The following is a 23,265-nucleotide window of genomic DNA, read 5'->3' on the forward strand; positions in this document are numbered from 1 at the left end:
AATATAATGAAAAGAAATCAAGAAGCTTACAGATAATTTGTGGTGGTCACAAACATCCTCGTTTTGTCTCTCCTTTATGTATTAGTGGTTGTGAAATATTAAGAATATTTAGTTATCTTAAATTGACACTGCTCTTTTTAGTGCGAGTTCAGATCCTGCTAATTTAGTTAACTTCATCCAAAAATACAGCTGTGTTTTAAACTTTTGTAGTTGGAAATGCGTTCAAGAAGCAACAGCCTGGAAAGCTCACCCAAGAATAAAAGGTTGCATCAAAGAGCATGGTCACGTCATCAAAATTCTGAGAAGGATGACATATACTCAGGAGCAATTAAGATAAACAATCAAAGGGAAAGGGACTACATGGAAGAGACAGGCACTGTTTTGAGAAACCATAAAACCAGGACATCATCCAAAAAGCATGAAGATCTTTCTCGAGATGACCTGTTGTTTCTGCTCAGTGTACTTGAAGGTGAATTAGAGGTTAGTAATCTCCATTACCTGTAATATTTTTAAAAAGTTTGATACAAGAATACATGTTTTACTTGTCACTGATCTGAGCAAGTCATGTTTAAAATAACAGTTGCAGTTTATACAGAAGAACTCAAATAATCCACTCATGATTGGGAAATCATGATGGTTTGATTTCTGGCTCACCAGGATGATTACTGTTCTCCCTTTCCACTCACCAGGGCCCTTGTTCCCATTCTCCCACCCCCTCCCCAGGGCCTTTGTTCCCACTCTCCCACCCCCTCACCGGGGCCCTTGTTCCCACTCTCCCACCCCCTCACCGGGGCCCTTGTTCCCACTCTCCCACCCCCTCACCGGGGCCCTTGTTCCCACTCTCCCATCCCCCTTCCTCCCCTTCAACTTACCTGCTTCACAGTAAAAGGTATTATAATACTGTGTAAAATCTAAAAATATGGGTTGAGGTATTAATAGAAATGGCATCCAATTGTCCAGAAAGTCTAACAGTCAGGCACCAAAGTTCTGAGAGCGCTAGATTATCAGAGTTATACTATATTAATGGGAGGCTGTGTAAGTGATTTTAAGAGTAATTTCACAAAACGTTTAAATCGCAAGAGCAAAGCTCAAGCAGCTTACCACAACACCAAAAGAATATTATTTTAATGTGAATACTCCCAGTTATATACTTCTAAATCTGTCTACCCATTTATACATCTAGACAGCTACATCAGTTGGAATTTTGAAAATTAAATCTCACCTTAAGTTGCCTTAAGTTTCTGAACTGCTTTCAGAAGAAGGCTTCCCTTCATAAGACCAATTGTGATGGTCAATCCTGCACAGAAGAACATGTAATTTAATTGATAGGTGATAATGTTCACAGTAATTCATTATTGCTGCAATAATGTATTGACAGACAAAAGTGCCAACAGCTTAAAAGGGTAGTTGGAATTAAAAATAAACAAGGTTTCATATAACAACTCAAGAACAATATTATAAATATCATTTTGACAAAAGTTATTAATTGTTAACTTAAACAGGACACTAATTTTTGGTGGAAAATCATTTCTATAGGTAGTTTCCAAAGGCATCTTTCACTAGGACAAGATAATTTGGAACATATCCACACAATTCAAAAGATAAAAAAAATCTATGAGAAATAACTAATTGGTTCTTCCCACCAATATCTCTGTCGTACACAAATCCAATTTCAACCTTTTACCATTCTAAATCTCTACCCTTCATCCTTTTTCATGTGAATTGAATAGAGTTATTAATAGTTCTGTAGCTATAAATCTCATTTGTCAAGCAATTCTTCTCTAAGAGCAACAGCCACAAGTTATTTTACCAGTTTCTGTTTTCACCAGTTACTGAGTTCAATATAGTTTTATTTTGCATATTATTTTCTTATCAATTTCTGTCAACTGGAGTCCATGAATTTAAGTTACAATTTATGCAAAAAACTCTGTCCTACATAAATATTGTTTTCAAGTCAGTTTTTCTTTTACAGGGAACAGAATTCAATTTTACTCAGAAATGGCCAACCCCAAGAGTAAAAAGGAAGTGGGGGGTGGGGGGGGGGGGCGCGAAACAAAGAAGTAAAAAACGCTAACACTCTGAAAAATAAGAGAAATGAGCATGCACTGAGATCAATAAAGCCAGTTTATCAATTGCACCAGAATGCAAGATCACCTTTATGTTTCAGATAGCTCAATTTTATTTTGTAACCAAGGGACAACGTTGAACTCAAAATTGGATTGACTTAACTAACATAAAATGAGAAATAAACATGACTTCTGTATGTATTTCTAATGATGAAAAACCTCCATATTTATGCCATTAAACATGGTAATGGTTTCTTTGTATTACAATGGGAGGGAATTTATTTTTCTACAAGCAAGCTCATCCACAACACATGAACACCTAAGAATATCTTCAACTGATGGTGTTCAGCACAAGTCAGCAGCTGACCCCATATATTTCTGGTGGATTTATTTTAGGCTCGAGATGAAGTCATAACTGTACTAAAAGCAGAAAAAATTGACTTAGCACTTCTGGAAGCTCAGTATGGGTTTGTTATGCCAACAAAGGTACTACAAGCTCTCCAAAGAGACACCATTCAAGCAAAAACCGAATCACTGCAGGAGGACATCTATGAAAAACCAATGGTTGAGGTATGTGGTTTATGAAAGTAAACTATAGTGTTTCCTGGAGAACTCAAAGGAATTGCCAAATTATAAATGAATGGCAATTACGTCCACTATTATAAAATTTAATGTGAAACTTTGTAATCCTTTTCTCTGTCCCTCTCCTGCAATCAAATAAGGAAAGCACTTGAAACCCAACAAGGCACCATGGGTTTCGTGCCTTTCAGGTTATTGTTTATATTGGCAAATCCCATGAACCTTTGGCCTAACAACTGCAATGCAGTAGAAAATGGAAGTCAAGTACTCCATCTGCAGGGACATTAAAAAAAAGCAAATACTACCCTGTTAAACGGTGTTGCCCATCAGTCAGTCACAATCAAACTAGCCTCAAACAGAAATCGAAAGCCAGACCACCCTAAACACTTCAGTACTATGACTAGCCACAGAATGTTTTTTTTTGCTTGGTTAGTCTTGGTGCATATTACCACGTGTTTGGTTATAATCTCCTCTCTTTTCTTGAGGGGAATAACATCTGTGAATGCTGGCAGCTCTTCCGTACCTCGCTTCAACAGTTATTCATCATGTATGAGCTGAGTATGAGCTGACCAAAGGGGAATATTACAGCCAGCCTCAGTAATGACTCTGTATGACTGGAATGACATAATTCAGGACAAAAAACTGGGCCACCATGGCCCTCCATAGTACTGGAGTTTAATTTTCTTTTATAGAAAGTTACAGAAGTCAAATGAACAAGGACAAACAGCAAAATGAATCAGGGTGGTAGGGCGGCAAGAACAGACTAACATATTCCAGACAGGCTTATTTTCATAAGAGCCTTCCATTTAATTTGACATGTAAATAAACATCAATTAAAAACCAAGTTTCACAATGGAACACCAGAAAGAAATTCAATCTTCACCAAGGTTAGATCTTCCTCAGCTTTTCACTATAATGTCAGCTCATTATAAGTGCACAGAATGCTTTCACTTACTCATATGTGATTAGTGCATATTATGATGTGTTTGTTAACAACGTCTCCCTTCCTTTCTTAAGTGGAACAATATAAATGGTGCTGGCACCTTGCCTCAATAGTTACTTTCCATGTACAAACCGAGTCTTCTACTGTTGGCTGTTTGATCAAAGAGAATATTACAGCCAGTCCTAGTAATATCCTAGTGTGACCAACACATACAACCTCATGTAAATGCCTTTGTAGAGCAATCAGGATCATAAACTTGGTTCCTCCTTTGGCTGATATAGTTATAGAAAGATGTGAGTAAAATTTATGACGGTACGAGCTGTAATTACTCATTTTTCACTGGTTATATTTGTAATTAGTGGCTTCAAGGCACATAATTACACATAATTTTTTTCTAAATGCAGCTTGACAGACTAGTTGAAAAACAAAAAGAGACTCACAGGCGGATGTTAGAGCAACTTCTCCTGGTAGAAAGATCTCACAAACAGACAGTAGATGATTTGGAAGATGAGAAAAAAAAGCACGTAGAGTACATGGAAAAGAGTGATGAATTCACCAATCTCCTAGAACAAGAACGTGAACGGTAAGTTAGCAAAAGTGTATTCTGCACTCCATCAAAGTGCATTGGAATGCTGGGTCTTCAACATAATACAATTTTATTAATAACTGCATTTTAAAGCTTGATACTTTCACCTCACTTTTAGATCATATGATCCAGTTGGATCCAAACTGCATAGGATTGTGGGGTCAAAGCAGCAGAAAAACAAGACAGTTTACTTCAATAGTTACTATTATCAGAACAGCCAGAAACTACTTCACTGCTGAGGGCCAGCATTTTCCATCAAGCAAAAATAAACAGATTAAAGTTCATTAAGCTTCATTGGGCTTATCAATATTAGCTGTACTTCAGAAGTATTCAATTAGATGCAAAGCACTTTGGAACATCCTAAAGTCAACAACTCCTTCAAAGAAGCACTTGGTAACTGTGCGAACAAGTTAGTACCTGAACGGTGCAAATCTCAGCGCTGGTTCATTGCTCAGTTTGAAAGTGGGCATGCTGTCGTTCATCTCATGCCAGTTTCCTTTAAATATTTTGCTCATGTGCATACAGATTTGATTTTCCAAAGCACTAAAGATACACCATGAAACAGGTCAAAGCAAAAGAACAAGCAGGAGCTTTGCAGAACAAAAAATGAAATCATCCTGATCTGACTATAGTTTGTTGCACAGGCAATGATAGGCAAAGGATGGAATCAGAATGACAGCTTCAGTAATTTACATGATGACTTGAAGAATCTCCTAAACTTTGAGTTGCTTTGATCAAATATTGTCTGTCCTCGTGCACAGCAACTTTGTTTTGTTATTCTTAAATTATTTTTCCTCTTTTACAAAGCTAAATAGTGTACTGTATGTTTAGCACAGAACCAAACCTTTCAGCTCAACAGGTCCATGCTGTATTGATAATCCACAAAAGCCTCATCCACCCCTTATCCATCAAACAATATTAGCATATCCTTTTATTCCTTTATCTCTCTTTTTTAACTGCCTCTATGCTATATGCTTCACCTATCATTGTGATTGCTGGTTATGCCTTTCAACCTCTGTCTGGATAAAGAAGTTTTTTAAAAAATTGTTACTTCCATTTCCTCGCAATTATCATCGGGCAGGAGGTATAGAAGCCTTGTCCCATACCACCAGGTTCAAGAACAGCTACTTCCCTTCAATCCTTTGGTTCTTGAACCAGCCAGCACAACCCTAATCACTACAGTTTAGCAACACTATGACCACTTTGATCACTTGACACTAAAATGAAAAGGAAAAAGAAGCATTTTAGTCTTTTTGCTTTATCAATTTGACCTATTAAGTCAGGATCAATATCTGGAACAAATCCTGTCATAGCATAAGAAACAGTTAATCGCTTCTTATTTTTAAATGAGTAATTATATTATAAAATACCACTATAGAACAATAAAGAAGCTGCAGAAGTAGCTAAGTATCCTGCATAATGAGGACTAAACTTTTCAGTTTAGGCTATGTAGGCATTGTAATAAACAGCAGGCTTACAATACCCAGTTTATATGCTGTTGGTGCCCATTTACTGACTTTTTTTGTCTAGCTGAATGCATGGAATACAACCCTATCCTCAAGGTAGGAAAGCACAAATGATATTATTCTCCTATTACTTTTGGACTTTGTGCAGGAGTCCTACAGCAGACATTCAGTTGTTGAGTTAACATATTCAACCCATCACAACATTTCCCAGAATGAATTTGAAGAGTTCAGAATGACACCCATTGACGTTATCTTGGCCTTAACATTTTATACACACTTATGTTAAGTTTTTCAGTATTTTAGGAACAATTCTGCTCAAAATTGTCATTATAGATATGCTGTTCACTTCCTGAAGCGATCTGACACAATTTATGAAAGGTAATTTTCCATCCATTTTTAAATGTAAATCTAAAAAACTGCCGATGCTGGAAATCTGATATAAAAATAGAAAATGCTGGAAGCACTCAGCAGGCCAAGCAGAATTTGTGGAAAGAGAAACAGGGTTAACGTTTCAAGTGAAAGACCGTTTGTCAGAACTGGGAAAGAGAGAAAACAAGTTCCTGCTGCATGTCTTTTTGTAAATAGCCTCTGACCTCCTCATGAGGAGAGTGCTGCTGTGAGACTGCTAAAACTTTTCTCCACACTAATTTAACCTTCATGTAATTGTACACTACATGCTAAAACTCACCCTTCTTTCCCAAAAATATTTTCAACTTGTATAAATGGACATAAAGGACAAAGGTCAAGTTCAAAGAAATTATTATAATTTCATAAGTTTTAAGATGGTTATGGAGAGGGATAAAATTGGCCCTCAGGTGAAAGTGCTAAATTTGGGGAAGGCTAATTACAACAGTATTAGGCAGGAACTGAGGAGAGTAGATTGGGAACATCTGTTTGGGGATAAATCCACATATGTTCAAGTTCAAGTTTATTGTTGTCATAGGCACATATATACAGGGTATAAATGTGATGAAAATTCTCTTAGTAGCAGCACAGTACATTACAAGATGAGGACAAATGCAAGTTCACATAAACTAACATAGATTGTACATAACTTACACATGTGCAAAAAAAAACAAAATAAATATAATGACACTAGTGCAAGATTGAGAAAGAAAAAGATATAATCCGAAGTAGTGTTAAGGTTTTCCAGGTCATGTGACATGTGGGAGTCCTTCAAAGGCCAGCTGGTTGGAGTTCAGGACCAGCATGTTCTTGTGAGAATGAAAGATAAGGATGGCAAAGTTCTTGGATGACAAGAAATATTGTAAGTTTTGTAGCAGCTGCTACCGCGATGTAAAAACAAGACACTAGTCGAAGGGTTTCAGAACAAGAACTGGTTTATTTCCCTGCCTTGCGCGGGCCTTTTAAGAGAGCCTGTTCCTGCCCACTCAAAACGGCAATGACGTATAGGCTACATCATCAAATCTTTCCCGCGCGTGGGTTCTCCCTGTCGCTCAGGGAAGACGAAGGCCCACCGCCATCTTGGTCCTCACCGCTCCGACAACGCGCGACCCGACCGCCGAGCCGGTTTGCTTGCTCGGACAGTGAGTCGCTACAGTTTAATCAAAAAAAAATGAAGCACATGCAAGGTTTAGGATGCTGAAATCAGACAAGGCCCTTGAGGAATATAAAGGAAGCAGGAAAAAAACTTAAACAAGGAATCAGGAGGACTAAATGGGGCCATGAAATGTTCTTGGCAAGTGGGATTAAGGACAATCCCAAGGCATTTTATACGTATATTAGAAGCAAGAGGGTAGCTAGAGAAAGGGTACATCCACTCAAGGACAAAGGAGGGAATTTACACCTGGAGCCAGTGGGCACGGTCCTAAATTAGTACTTCGCATTGGTATTCATTAAGGAGAAGAACATGGATGACAGTGAGATCAGGAAGGCGTATTTTGAAATTCTAGGACATGTCGATACTTAGGAGGAGGTGGTGCAGGGATCTTGAAAAACATTAAGTCCCCAGGGCCTGATAGAATCTATTCCTGGATACTGAGGGTGACAAGTTAGGAGATTGCTGCAGCTTTGACTGAGATTTTTGTATCCTCTTTAGCCACAAGCAAGGTCCCAAAAGCCAGTGTTGTTCCTTTGTTTAATAAGGGCAACAGGGACAAACCAGAAAAGTATAGGCAGGAGAGCCTTATGACAGTGGTAGGAAATTACTGGAGAAGATTCTTGGAGGTAAGATATCCTCACATTTGGAAAAGCATGGACTTCTTAGGGAAAGTCAGCATGGCTTTGTGTGGCAGAGGTCCTGTCTCACAAATTTAATTGAGGTATTTTTTGAGGAACTGATGAAAATAGGGCAGTGGATGTTTACATGGACTTCAGAAAAGTATTTGACAAGTTACCTCCTGGAAGACTGGTCCAGGAGGTTTGTGTCACATGGGATCCATGGTGAAACAGTAAGCTGGATACAAAACTGGCTTGGCCATTGAAGACAGAGGGTAGCGGTGGAGTTGTATTTCTCTGACTGGAGGTCTGTGACCAGCAGTGTTCTGCAAGGATCAGTACTGGTTCCTCTGTTGTTTGAGATATATCTGGAAAGAAGTGTGGGTAGTCTGATCCACAAGTTTGCAAACAACACAAAAATTGGTGGAGTTGTGGATCGTGAAGAAGGTTGTCAAATATAAATCAGTTGGAAATTTGGGCGGCGATATGGCAGATGGCGTTAATCCAGACAAGTATGAGGTGTTGCATTTTGGGAGGTCAAATGCAAGAGTGAAGTGTACAGTAAATGGCACAACTCTTGGCGGCACTGAGGTGCAGACAGATCTTGGGGTGCAAGTCCATAGCCTGAAAGTGGCACCACAAGTGAACAGGGTGATAAAGAGGTCATATGGTGTGCTTGTATATATTGGTCTGGGCATTGAGTATAAAAGTCAGGAAGTCATGTTGCAGCCATATGAAACTTTAGTAAGGCCACATTTGGAGTATTGCATGCAGTTCTGGTTGTCACACTACAGGAAGGATGTGGAGGCTTTAGAGAATGTACAGAAGAGATTTACCAGGACATTGCCTGGATTAGAAAGTATTAGCTATAAGGAGAGGTTGGACAAACTTGGATTATTTTCCCTAGAGCATCAGAAGCTGAGGGGTGACCTGAGAAGTATTCAAAATTATCAAAGGCATAGACAGAGTAGATGCTTGGGATGCTCTGCCAGGGAAGGTGGTAGAAGCAGTTTCAATAGCACAGTTTAAGTGCATTTAGACAGACACGAGAACAGAGGGATATAGGCTATGTGTGGGCAGATAGGATTAGTTAGATTGGCATCATGGTCAGCACCAATGTGGTGTGCCAAAGGGCCTGATCCTGTGCTGTCCTGTTCTATGTTCCAAGTTCTATGTTCCATTAAAACACTCAACTCTAGCTGGAGCAAGCTGTGATGCTTTTCCTCTGCTGTTCTATCTGCCAAACCACTTCAAATACTTTATTGAGTAAAAATTATTCTCCCCAATATCTATTGTTTATTCTTTTATTACTTCTGTTCTCTGGTTTTACATTGAATAGCCACAATGTAAGTAAACAATGTGTTCTATAAAAATTAGCACTTCCATTTCTCATTTTACTGTTGTTAAAAATTTCATTTTTGTTGCATTGAGATTAGTTCACCAAGATGTTCTCCCTTCTTTAATGTAACGAACATGCTTTCAAATAACCAAAAAAATTCCTGCGGCCCAAGAAATTAGCATCTATTGCTGTGAGGGAAGGACGAGCAGAAACCAAGCAAGGGTTTGGATTAGTGTTTGGACTTGTCTTAATGATCTAATAGTAATATATCAGCTGACCCTACTGCTTCTAGCAAGCATTTTTTTTATTTTCTGACATTTTACCAGGTTGAAATGATTTCATCATTCCCACTGTTATATTGATAGGACTGCAAGGTAAAAGAAAAATAACGAAGCCTTATGATGTGCTGACCGCCAGCAGGGAAAAATGCAAAAATATAAATGAGCCCCATTAAAAGACTAAAAGCCTGTTAATACTATTTTTCCCATTAAATAATCTCACCTGGTATTTCAGTTTTGTGTAACTATAGACAAAGGGCAGATTAGATTTATGCATGCTGGAAAATACAAACTAAAGATAGACTATCACTGGCTCCTCCCCTCCCCCCCCCAAAGTCTGCTTTCATAGTGATATCCACAGATGTATGAAGAGGCCAAGTTATTCAATTCAAATTCAAGCTTCTGACAGATATTATCTGAATACTTTCAGTTTTGGGTATTCTAAGATCTTGTACAGCTTCACTATTAGAATGTATTTCATACTCTATACCTCTTGGAATAAAGTCCAGTGTTTCATTAATATTTGTACATAAAATTATAGAATCGTAGATCAGAGATGGCAGGAATAAGATGGCACTTTAGTCTCAACCTTCTTACACTCCTTATTTCACAGCCCTCCCATCTTCAGTCACTTTTTATAACCCAAAAATTATTAAAGTAATTCCTTCCAGCGTCTTCCATAAATACATTCAAGGAAAAATGATTTGAAAGCAGAAGTATGGTATAAACATGCAGGTTCTCAAGGAGAATGTACATGGCCAGAAAGTCCTTCAGTGTTTATCAACTGCTTTGAATAATGTTACCATGATGATTAGAAAAGGTGGTTGCTATTTCCTTCCAGGCCTATAACAACCTCCAGATGGAAAAAGCTGGGTGTGAGAATGTTGAAGTAGTGCTGAATCCATGGCAATATATCTGATAATTTTTTTAATTGCTCTGTATAACATCACATACAGTGTATTTTGGCACCACAAGCAGCTGTCACCCTTCCTTCCATGGACTCTTCGAAAATGTGTCAAGATGTAGATATCCTGCATTTAATTATGAACATACAAATTATTGCAGCATGTTTCCTGTGTTATAATTTTGAAATATTATCCTTTCATTTTCAATTCAAAATACTGCTTTCTCATTCACTCTGAAAAAGATACAATAAATTATAAGAAGAATGCCAGATTAAGGAGTTATGTAGCAGAGTTTTGCTGGCTTTCCAAAGGGCATGTCATATTAACACTATTCCAAGAAATTCACATTTCAACTTAATGATCAGAGCTGTGTCATAGTTCATCAGTTTTAATCAGCAAGATATGGTTTTACATTGGCATAAATTGATATCTTCTAACACTAAGGGCAATCACTTTAAAATCTTTACAAAAATAAAGTGAGGAAATGTTGAATATAGGAACAGGAATAGGATATCTAGCCTGTTAAACCTTTTCCCCTGATCAGTGAGATTGTGGTTGGTCTGCCACAAACTCCATATGCCTATTATTTTCCCACAGCTCTTAATGCATTTATTTATAGGAATCAGGTAACGGAGGTACCAGAAAAGTTGAAGTATGTAGCAGGTAAAGATATGGAAGTGACTTTCTTTTAAAGAAGAAATCTGTAACAGAGAGGAAATATTTCAGAAGAGAAGAAAGGTCATCTTAGTGATAAATTGGAACTGTGGTATAACAGTCTTGACTTTCACCAGGACACTAAAACTGCATGCTGCTGGATCGTTCTCAGGTGAATATTCAAGGCGGTACGGTCGCATAGCAGTTAGCATGATGCTATTACAGCGCCAGCAATCAGGGTTCAATTCCCGTCGCTGTCTGTAAGGAGTTTGTACGTTCTCCCGTGTCTGCGTGGGTTTCTTCTGCATGCTCCGGTTTCCTCCCACATTCCAAAAATGTATGGGTAGGTTAACATGGGTTTAAATGGGTGGTGCGGACTCGTTGGGCCAGGAGGGCCTGTTACCATGCTGTAAATAAAGTTTTAAGTTTTACAGGATAAAGAATTGAATGCTAGGTGAGAGAGTTGTTGGCAAATGACAAAGACCATTTAAAAGACATTTGAACAGGTACATGTATAGGAAAGGTTTAGAGCGATATGGGCCAAATGCAGGCAAAAGGGACCAGCTGAGGAAGACATCTTGTTTGGTATAGACAAATTAGGCCGAAGGGCCTGTTTTCATGCTGTGTAACTCTAGGGCTGCATGATTCTACGACAACCCGAATGGGCAGACATTAACATAGATCAGTAGTTGTAATAGAATCAAATAGAAAATGGAATCCATCATTAAGGACCCTCACCACCCGGGACATGCCCTCTTCTCGTTACTACCATCAGGGAGGAGGTACAGGAGCCTGAAGACCCACACTGAATGTTTCAGGAACAGCTTCTTCCCCTCCGCCATCAGAACCCATGATGAATGCTACCTCATTACTCCCCTCTTACACTATTTATTTATTTTTGTAACTTATAGTAATTTTTATGTCATGCACTGTACTGTTGCCACAAAACAACAAATTTCACAATATACGTCAGTGATAATAAACCTGATTCTGAAAAGGTAGATGGTGGTGCTAAATGTTGCTGGAATAATATCATATTCCAATAACGTTTAGCACCACCATCCACATCTACAAATGATGATCTTTCAGATAGTTTACCCAACATTTAGATAAGGAATAAGAGGAAAGCTAAAATGGAGCAATGGATCACACCAGCAGCAACTGGGCAGCCCTGGAAGAAGTTATTGATGAATAAATTCTGCTACTATGTTACAAATATAAACTGACCCATGAGAAAGTAATACGAGGAGAGTAGTGGCAGAGAATATAATCTATTGTGCCAAACACCACGGAGAAGTTTGAGAAACTAAGGAATAAGACATATCATACTTTTGATGATTTTAACCAGGCAGATTTCACTTGTTTGGACAGGAAAAAAACCAAGACCAAAGGATGTGAACAGAAAGTGGACACAAGATTGGACAGTGGTGACTTTTTCCAACAATTTGAGAGAAAGGGAGGTTGGATAAAATTCAGAAAGGACACTGGGGTTTTGGATAGGCTTTTTAAATAAAGTTTAATTTCACAATCTTGAGATAGTTTTAGTTGAACTTAATATACAATGGTTCTATGCAATTACCTATTTTAAACTATTCAACTGCTACTCAAAGCAATTTTTTTTTCCATTTCAGGCCACTGCCCGTTATATCTACAAATGTTCTAAGCGATCTTTTGCATTCCAATTCGAATTTCTTGCTGCATCTTTCATGAAGCCCATTATTCTTACTGTAGGAGTGCTTGATGCCAAGTTTTTGCTTTGCATGTGCCTTCTGAAAATTACTGCATCAGTGAGGAAACTATAGTCATAATATTTCCCAGGAAGCAGGGGAGGGCAAAAATCACTCAGGGAACGCCTCAAGACTGGGGATTCTGCCAATTTTAAACAGCAGGTCCTTAATATAGGTTTTTTCATTCGCCCATACATTTCCTGCCCAACAACCTGCTAAATTAACAGCAACCAGTGCCAGGCAGGAATACCAGCAGCAGAAGGTTGCTGCTGGAACCATGGGGAATCTTTGTAAATCAGGAGGCCAGGGAGAAAGATTCCAACATGGGAGGTGGAGGCAGGGAGTGGATAGATGGTGGTGTCTGACAGTCAATGTTTGTGAGGTGCTAGAGACTGCAAAAAGGCTGTTGTTGTGAAGGGGAGTCAAGAGGTACCTCTATCAGTGGAGGGAAGGGCAACAGCTTTTTTGAGCAGCTGGGGTTGACTAGGGGAGAGGGATTGCTGGAACATTCCTATCTGGTCTATGAGGAGTGCTGTAAAAGTAGTTAACCTGCTCACAGCAGAGCTTTTGCCTCCCTTTCCCTGTTTCAGAATCAGAATCAGGTTTATCATCACCGACATACGTCATGAAATTTGTTTTTTGCAGCAGCAGTACAGTGCAAGACATAAAAATTACTCTAAGTTACAAAAATAAATAAGTAGTGCAAAAGAGGAATAACAAGGTTTCAAGTATCCTGGCAAGCACACATGTGAAATGCTAATTTCCAATCACAATAATATTTGCACAATGGGAGTTTGAATTTATATTAATGAAATGTTAAACAAGTAGCAGAAGCACATAATCAATAGACTGGGGAATACTCTCCTTTTCATTACCTCATTTTTAAAACTTTCCCCCCACCTCCTCCCACACTTCATGGGATTGGGATCTTTAATAATGAGATCATTTGCCATAAAATCACTTTCCCTTTCTTTGGTGTCTTCTGCCAGCATTTTATTCAAGACAATGCGTCTTCCTTTATTGGCTAGTTGATGGAGTCACAATTGTAATCTCAGAGAATGCCATGGAACATATTGTCATGGTTAGTGGGGCAGCGATTGGCAATAAACTTGCTCACTCCAAGTGGAGATACTTGCACAATTTTTCATCCATTGTTGTCTAAGGGAGGTCACTGAGGCTCTCTGTTCAAAGGCAACTTGGTGACTTTCATTCTCTCCTGCCAGAGACTACCACACAAAGTAAATGTGCATCTCAACTAAGATTGCAGACTTCCCCAATGGCAGCAAGTACATCATCTTGCAAGTAGTGCACATCTTTTCTGCTCTGGAACAGTACCAGAAGGACTTAGCCGTCAGCTGGTTTATGCAGTGAATCATGCAGGTGAATATCAAGCCTACAATCATGATGCCTTCATTCTGTGCTAGCTGCATTTGAGCAATGGCAAATCAAAGGTTTACTCCTGGTCAACAAGACAGAAGCTGTGACAGGTGGGGTGTCACAGGAATCAGTGCTGGTACCCCAGCTGTTAACAGTCCATATACACTGGCATGCAAAAGTTTGGGCACCCCTGGTTGAAATTTCTGTTACTGTGAATAGTTAAATGAGTAGAAGATGAACTGATCTCCAAAAGTCATAAAGTTGAAGATGAAACATTCTTTTCAATATTTTAAGCAAGATTAGTGTATTATTTTTGTTTTGTACAATTTTAGAGTTAAAAAAGAGAAGGAGCACCATGCAAAAGTTTAGGCACCCTAAGAGATTTGAGCTCTCAGATAACTTTTACCAAAGTCTCAGACTTTCATTAGCTTTTCAGGGCTATGGCTTGTTCACAGTCATTGTTAGGAAAGGCCAGGTGATGCAAATTTCAAAGCTTTATAGATACCCTGACTCCTCAAACCTTTCCCAACAATCAGCAGCCATGGGCTCCTCTAAGCAGCTGCCTAGCACTCTGAAAATTATAATAGATGATGCCCACAAAGCAGGAGAAGGCTATAAAAAGATAGCAAAGCGTTTTCAGGTAGCCGTTTCCTCAGCTCGTAATGTAATTAAGAAATGGCAGTTAACGGGAACGGTGGAGGTCAAGTTGAGGTCTGGAAGACCAAGAAAACTTTCTGAGAGAACTGCTTTTAGTGTTGCTAGAAAGGCAAATCAAAACCCCTGTTTGACTGGAAAAGACCTTTAGGAAGATTTAGCAGACTCTAGAGTGGTGATGCACTGTTCTACTGTGCAGCGACACCTGCATAAATATGACCTTCATGGAAGAGTCATCAGAAGAAAACCTTTCCTGCGTCCTCACCACAAAAGTCAGCGTCAGAAGTTTGCAAAGGAACGTCTAAACAAGCCTGATGCATTTTGGAAACAAGTCCTGTGGACTGATGAAGTTAAAATAGAACTTTTTGGCCACAATGAGCGAAGGTATGTTTGGAGAAAAAAGGGTGCAGAATTTCATGAAAAGAACACGTCTCCAACTGTTAAGCACGGGGGTGGATTGATCATGCTTTGGGCTTGTGTTGCAGCCAGTGGCATGGGGAATATTTCACTGGTAGATGGAAGAATGAATTCAATTAAATACCTGCAAATTCTGGAAACAATCATCACCCTGTCTGTAAAAAAAACTGAAGATGAAAACAGGATGGCTTCTACAACAGGATAACAATCCTAAGCACACCTCAAAATCCACAATGGACTACCTCAAGAGGCACAAGCTGAAGGTTTTGCCATGGCCCTCACAGTCCCCTGACCTAAACATCATCGAAAATCTGTGGATAGACCTCAAAAGAGAAGTGCATGCAAGACGGCCCAAGAATCTCACAGAACTAGAAACCTTTTGCAAGGAAGAATGGGCGAAAATCCCCCAAACAAGAATTGAAAGACTCTTAGCTGACTACAGAGAGCATTTACAAGCTGTGATACTTGCCAAAGGGGGTGTTACTAAGTACTGACCCTGCAGGGTGCCCAAACTTTTGCTTCGGGCTCTCTTCCTTTTTTATTATTTTGAAACTGTAAAAGATGGAAATAAAAAAGTAATCTTGCTTAAAATATTAAAGAAATATGTCATCTTTAACATTATGACTTTTGGAAATCAGGTCATCTTTTACTCGCTTAGCTATTCACAGTAATAGAAATTTTGACCAGGGGTGCCCAAACTTCTGCATGCCACTGTACATGACTTGCCCAAGTTTGCAGATGATACAAATTTGGTGGCAGTATGGATTGCAAGGAGCGTGAAGAGAAGCTTCTGAGGGATATAGACAGGCCAAATGAATAGGCAAAGGCATGGCACATGGAATATAATGTGTTCAGAGGAATTTGGGTGTCCTTGCACAAGAATCACAAAATTAACAAATAGATACTGCTAGCGATTAGGAAGGCAATGGTGCACTAGTCATTAGTCATTATTGCAACAACCCATGGTCATAGTCTGAAAATAAGGGGAGCCATCCAGGACTGAAATGACAATAAATTTCTTAACACAGAGAGGGTAATAAATCGCTGTAAGTATCTATCCGAAAGAGTTGTGGAAACTCGGTATTCGAGAGTTCAACAGATTTTTAGATATTTAAGTTAATCAAGGGATATGTAGTTAGTGCAGGAAAGTGAGATAAACAATCAGGCAGAATACACCTCTCTTTTAAACAGCAAAGTTAGCTTTCACTTGGGCTAACCATTTATAATGTTCATACACTGCTTAAGCACACACTTAGCCAAACAGCAACTGCTGCTAGAAGACTATTAACTTAGTGAAAGATGCCTCTGTTGTGCCCAGATCTTGCTGGTCTTTTACTTCAAGGAACTGCGCACAACAGAATGTTGCAGACTGTTACTTTCCATGGTCCAGAACGACAGGCTGTTGTTTGCTGCAGCCACCGCAAAGGTTCTATTGAGAAAGGCCATTGCACACTAAAAGGCTGAAACCCATGGAAAAACCTGTTGGACTGCTCGCTCCAGAAACATATGCAAAGGAAAATTGATGCTGTACTGATGTAATGTAAATGGAATGATATGGTTTGTACTGAGAATGGCAACATGTGAATGCACTATTTTATGTTTGAAAGTGCTTTGAATAAGTTAATCTTTTGAAAAGAAATTCACACCAATTGGAAGTTGAAATTAATGTAATGATATCAGTAAGTACAAAGTTGAGCAGTGCAGAGCAAAGGATTAATTCGATCTTGAAATCCTTGTGCCTGTTTTCAGAGCTTTTCAACTTAGCTCCCATGATCTTTAATATTCAACCAGGATAGATTCTATTGACTGGAATTACTACTGATGTCATCCAAATGGACTTAAAACAGTTTTAAAAATACACTTTTCAGAGTTTATTTGAATATCCATCATCAGATCTGGCTGGACCACATCAACTTCTACTGGGCCCTTACTCTGCTCTGTCAAAACCATTCACAACTGTATGATCAACAATATTATCTGACATTTTTTTTCTCTCCACTAACAATTACCTGTTTAAAATCCCTCAAGCCTGCCAATTTACACCTTCACCACAGTGTTTCTGACATTTAAAGATCAAGATGGAGACCATTCATTCAATGTCCTTTCTACTCCTAACCATTTGTTGCTTTCCAAATCAAAGATCCTTAGCCTGCACAGCACTTAGTCCCTGAACTCCCATCTCTATCAAGTTCATATCTCTCTTATCCACCTTGAGTTCATTTTGTCATTGGTACTTGGAGGAGTGTAATTGTACTGTAAGATTGGTGAAAAAAAAAGTTGTTGAATCTTGAATACAGTTTGGAAGTCTTTCGGGGAATATGTGGTACTTCAAAAGGAACATACCAGCAAAATCTACTGTGCTGCACTTAATCATAACAGTTTATCATTATGTAAACATTTCTGTGTTTACCATCAGTTTCTAATTTATTCCATAATGCTTTGACAATGTTCACTAATCTAATTCTGTACGTGGCATTGTAATTCAATGTAATCATTTCCTTTTTGGTTATTGGCATCACATTTGGAGATTACATATGCTTGTGACTATGTGTTAAGGCTCAAGATTGACGCCAGACTGCTATATACTTTGACTGTATTTCATGGTTTTCAATACTGTGAGCTAAGACCCACCGCAGATAACACTTAATGATCTATTGATCATTGGAGCTTAAGTAATATCTTTAGACAATCAAAGAAATGATAGACAAAAATTTCACCTAACTGTTAAATAATTACACTGTGTTATAGTTAACAGCTGCTGGATATGCTGCATACACAGTACCATAACATGCAGGCAGAGACTGCATTGATTGCTATTTTCTCAGTATTCATCGTCATTTGAATCTCATTTAGCAATTGTGGAGCATAATTTTAAAAAAACACAACAAATATTTTGGAAGTATTTTGAAGTATAGTTCCTGCTATTTGTTCACCTAACAGCAGATTGCAATATAACCCTCCAATTCCAGCTAATTTGCCACCATCATATTCTAAGAAACCTAGCAATTGTCTTAGAACCCTTAACATAATGTGAAATATTCTAACTTCACAGCAGATGCATGACCAATAGGAATATTGTGATTTTGAAGTGAAGGGATTTTTACTCCTCGAAACTGACTTTCGCCTTAAACATAAAATTGAAGTTGTGTACAGTACTGAGTGAGGCCATTTGCATCACTGACTTTGACAGATTTTGAGGTATTACCAATTTCTAACCTCACTACCCCCTTCACTCCCCACAGCCTTGGATCTTTGTATTTATTCATTCAAATATTTATTCTTTTTTTCTTGAAAACATGCACCGCTCTCATCTTCGATTATTCCCTGTGGCAAAGCATTCAAACAACTCTGTGACTTCTTCAAACATTTAATTTGCCTATTGATTAAAAAATAAATGATTCCTTGCCATTGGCTCCCAAGGAAAGAATATACTCTTTCACTACTCATTTATCAAATCACTTAAAAATTTGTAATCATCTATTAAATCTCCTCTTAACTTTCAAGTGTATTCATGTATGAAGGTTCAATATAGATTCACCAATACATTTTGGCTTAAATTCTGTTTGTTGTAGCCAAGACACTGACGGAACTATTGGCCTTCAGCCATTCAAACAGAAATAAGCCTGAAACTTACACAACCATGCTAAGATAGAAGGCACCTCATCTATCATTATGCTTATGGAGTCCAGTCTTGTTGGGATTTCCCAGCAAGAAGCTAGGGGAATTTCCATGCATATCGAATGCCAGGCCAGTCCTGGTTTATGATCTGGGATCTTACTGACTACAACGAAGGTCTGTTGAATGGGATGCACAAGAAAAGGAAACTTACTTTTTAGCTATTTCACTTCTGTTTAATGTGTTCAATTCTTTATTTCAGATTTTTAATTAAATGTTATATTATGTGTAAAAAAAACTTTTTACAGCTCTGAATGGAATGGACATTTTAAAACTGTTAAAATTGCTTCTTTTTTTTGTGTGGGACAAACCTCTGCCCCCAATCTCATCAAAATATGCCATGGGTCTTCTGGGGTCTGGGCCTCTCCACCAGATCCAATCATCATCCTGACCTTGCCAAAAAATTCAAAGGTGCGGAAGACCAATCCATCCCATACAAGTGCAGGTATACAGGGGCCACGAATAACTTATCAGATGCAGTGCAATCTCGCCCCCACATAATTGTACTTCCACCCATAAGGGTCTGCGTGTGTTTTTTTTAATATAGTCCCATTTGCTTGAAGTGTGACAGTTTAGTTTTAGGTGTTTTAAGTGTTTTAACATATTTAAAACTCATCATCTTTGCGAGATCAGATGAGTTTGACATTTTGGTGGAGCCACCATAATAAAAAAAAGGAAAAAATGCTCAGTCCCCATTCCTGCAAGATCCTACTTGTATTTAAACTCAATTCAACCACACTTGAAATAGTGAATAGTTTTGATTTCCATGTTACAAAATTACAGTGGCAGAATAGTGGAAGCAAATAACAGGATTTGTTTAAAAGGAAATGACATGGCCAGAGAAAAGAGAAAGAATTAGATGCGTATTCGATGAAGTTAGATGAAGAACATAACTCGAAGAAATAGGAGTTGGCCACTCAGCTCCTTGTGCCTGCTCAACCATTCAATGAGATCATGACTAACAGTTTACCTAAGCAATACTTTCCTGTGCAACGCCATATTCCTTGATTCCCTTCATATCCAAATATCTATCAACCTCGGTCTTGAGCAGATACAACAGCTCAGCCTCCACAACCATCTTGGGTAGAAAATTCTAAAGATTTATTACTCTCTGGGTGAAGAAATTTTCTTTCATCTCTGTCCTGAATAGCTGACCCTTTATCTTCAGACTGTGACTCCCAATTGAGAACATTCCTGCTGGGAGAGATATCCCCTGCATCTACTTGTCAAGCCCCATAAGAATTTTATATGTTTCAGTGAGACCACCTCTCTTTCTTTTTAACTTTAGATTTTAGGGCCAGTCTGCTTAATCTCATCTCAAAGGACAACCTTCCCCGACACCCCCCATCCCAGGATCCCATCTGGTGAACCTTTGTTTCACTCTTTCTTTCACAAATATATTTCTCAGGGAGACCAGACCTGTCCACAAAATTTCAGATGCTGTCCCACCAGCATCCTCATAATTTCAGCAAAACGTCTTCACTGTTGATGGCAGCTTAGGGAGAATAAAATGGCATAAGCATAGTGTGCATGGGCGATTGACAAGCAGTGCAATGTGAGTGGACCGAAGGGTCCATTTCTATGTTGTATGACTATGAATCAGAATCTGTATGAGCACAAAACAATGGTTATCAATGAAGTTTCAGAATTCTGGCTATCAATAACGGTCTTCAAAAGAAGCTGAAGCTTGTCATAACTACCAAATGTAAAGCAGCCTGCATAACAACAATGGAAACATTCCTGAAAGATGCTTCCATTGTAAATGTTGACAAATATCAGTGTGGCAGACATGTCCAAACTATTCAAGGGTACTTTGTGAGTTGTCTGTCTGTTCAAAGTATAAATAAGAGCCAAGGCAAAAACTTCTACTCTGTATGATTTTTAAGCAAAGCCATTAAATGCCAGATGCAGAATACTATAAAGGATGGAAATACACCAAATTAGTTTTTAAACATTTATAAGTATGTGCTAGCAGTTAAAAACTTATCATACCATATGCATGGAGGACTATCATCAAAACAATGCCTCTGCTGCAACAGCACTTATTTGAAACCAGACTCATTTAAGGTTTGTGTCTGCAGACAACTCAACAGGTACATTCAGTGTACTTCTGCTGTGAAACAAACAGCTGCTTTTAACTACAACATCTTGATCACAACTGTTAATTATCAGACGGTCTGCTTCTTTGTTATTATTTACTTTAGATTTTGGTTGCTTGCGCTAAAGGCAGTATCAGTTGTATTCACCTCCACATATTTAATTTCAATTACATCAATGGAACCATACATGCAAAAGTGAGTAAATCTGGCATTCAATACTGCTGCATGAACTCAGCACCCCCATTACGTAACTTACATCTCAGCTTCAATGAGAGCTATTTTGTTCCACCAGATTCTCCTCAGCCATGAAGAGAGCAGATGGGATACAAGAAGTGCACTAGCACACATCCATTTGAATTTAGAAGCATTGGTGCTAACATTCGTTGTAAGACATGATCAATGTGCTATAAAGTAATTGCAGATCCTTCCAATTTCATAACTTTCAAGGCTCCCTTCTCAACAACCAAATTGTTTTTTTAGTTATTCAGCCATGATAACCAAACATGAAAGTCCATCATTTTGCCAGTCAGGTGTTGCGATAAGTTAACTCACCATTTTTAGAGTCCCATTGGGTGAGTCTGCTAGAATTTTAATGCCCCACATTTCAACATATCCATTCCTACAATTCCGTTTAAATTTCTTCAATTACTCTGAGAAACAAGATTTATTTTTACATTTTTCTTTTAATGTCTGTTCCCTTATGGTGAAAAGCCATGTATATGTATGCAGAAAATAAAGCTTAGCTCCAATTTCATCATCACATCCCATTACTTAATGAAATGCTGAATGACAATATAGCAATGAGCTAATAATTTCCTATTCACCCCAGGGCTCACTAACCTAATGTTGGCATGACGACACCTTGTGCAGCACATACAGCATCTCTCACCTCTCAGACAGCAGGCTAATCTCCTCTGAGGAGAAAAAAAAACATTGAATTATTTAGTATAGTCACTAAAATAGGTGAATGCAATTTTCCCAGATTTGGAATTTTACTTGCTTTAACACCCAGTTGCATTTTGTTTTATTTGTTCATGGGACATGAAGATACTCTCCATGTAATATCCTAAATAGGCGAGAAAGGTTAACTGATCAATGCAATGCCCTTTTACTGGCATGGAAAACAAAAAAAAACAAACCATTTGTGTGGGAAACAAAATTATTGGATTAATAAGTCAGTTTTTCCTCTCATACTATGGCACGGCTGGATGCCATGACTATATTTATGAAATGAAAGGATGCAACTTTGAACACAGAGTGCCGTTATAGATTTTACATTAATGGTAATTCCACTTTTCAACACTGGAAGGGTGACAACAAAACCTCAGAATTACTTCCTGACTTGTATTTATTGATGTACTTTCTCACATTTTCCATACTTCAAACACTGGGATATAGCAAAAGCAGTGGGCTATTTTTCCTTCAAGTCCATCTCATCATGGTGTATCTGTATTTAAGAACATAAGAAACAGAAGCAGGCCTACCTTGAACCTGCTGCTCCATTTAATCACATTTTATCTATCTCCCTGGATATCAAAATGTAGGTGAATCCAACTTTTTGTGGCGATGATTCAGGTTTTTATTAAACTTTATGTAAAAATGTGCCTCCCAGTTTCACTTCTCATAAATCTATTCCTAATTTTAATACTATGGGTCCACTATTTATTAAGAAATGCATGCAAGATTGCGGATAAAGAGAAGTAAATTACAATACTTAGCATATTAACTTAAAATAAGTAGGCATTGTTTACAACTGTAGGAGACAATTTGAATATTGTGACGTTGATTGTCTCAGTAGGGTTTCGATTTTCAGTCGAATTTTTCAAAACAAAAACTTGGAAAAAACTGTAATCTTTTTCAGTTAAACCAGAAATGTGTTAATTGGGATTTCTGTGGTATAATTTGATCCTGACACACACTGGCCGAGAAATTGGTGTTTTTATCTGGTATGACTTGGACCATTGAGGCCTCAGTATAGTGGCAGGATGCAAATGGAAATTCCCAACTTGAAACATATCATATTTGGTACAGACAAACAAAGTACAATCTTTTTCCATGCCCAAAAGGTATGCAAGCAGAAGCAGCTTAAAAGCATATGTATCTGACAAAAGCAAATGTTCATTTGGAGTCCTCTCAGTTTGGAACAACTAGATATCAAATAATGTGGTGCCAAGTGGACTAAGTATACCTGCACATTAAAGCCATTGATCACCACCACCAGTCACCCATCTCTACTCGAGGTCCTGCTGATAGGTTTTCTACTCTTCCAACCAAGATATACCTCACATCTGGGTACAGTAAGAGTAATACCCTCACTTATAT

The 23,265-nt window shown here is 38.3% G+C and overlaps 2 protein-coding genes across 14 annotated transcripts in view; one reads left to right on the forward strand and one right to left on the reverse strand.

Annotated features, from left to right (window-relative positions):
- Positions 1 to 23,265, reverse strand: part of cmss1 (cms1 ribosomal small subunit homolog) — a 226,718-nt gene that overhangs the window by 112,118 nt on the left and 91,335 nt on the right. For 7 of the 13 annotated variants that reach the window (XM_052015197.1, XM_052015186.1, XM_052015191.1 and 4 more), the window contains one exon: positions 1,223 to 1,297. The exons of 1 other annotated variant lie outside the window; for it this stretch is intronic. The gene's annotated coding sequence lies outside the window, so the exon portion shown is untranslated. Of the gene's footprint in view, positions 1 to 1,222; positions 1,298 to 4,028; positions 4,058 to 21,783; positions 21,858 to 23,265 lie in introns of those variants that run through there. 5 more of the 13 variants (XM_052015198.1, XM_052015188.1, XM_052015194.1 and 2 more) reach the window with 3 other exon arrangements.
- Positions 217 to 4,413, forward strand: LOC127569677 (filamin A-interacting protein 1-like). The gene is made up of 4 exons (XM_052014478.1): positions 217 to 480; positions 2,463 to 2,636; positions 3,993 to 4,171; positions 4,293 to 4,413. Exons 1-4 carry the CDS (start codon positions 217 to 219, stop codon positions 4,411 to 4,413), a joined length of 738 nt encoding a protein of 245 aa, XP_051870438.1.

The sequence above is a fragment of the Pristis pectinata genome, chromosome 4 (genome assembly GCF_009764475.1).
Source record: "Pristis pectinata isolate sPriPec2 chromosome 4, sPriPec2.1.pri, whole genome shotgun sequence".
Classification (NCBI taxonomy): Eukaryota; Metazoa; Chordata; class Chondrichthyes; order Rhinopristiformes; family Pristidae; genus Pristis; species Pristis pectinata.

What these genes read in the sequence shown, in the direction of transcription:
- LOC127569677 (XM_052014478.1), top strand. Translation starts at nt 217, where the DNA reads ATGCGTTCAAGAAGCAACAGCCTGGAAAGCTCACCCAAGAATAAAAGG. An exon ending in ATGAAAAACCAATGGTTGAG is followed by an intron (nt 2,637 to 3,992) that starts GTATGTGGTTTA and finishes TTCTAAATGCAG; the next exon opens with CTTGACAGACTAGTTGAAAA. An exon ending in CTAGAACAAGAACGTGAACG is followed by an intron (nt 4,172 to 4,292) that starts GTAAGTTAGCAA and finishes CCTCACTTTTAG; the next exon opens with ATCATATGATCCAGTTGGAT.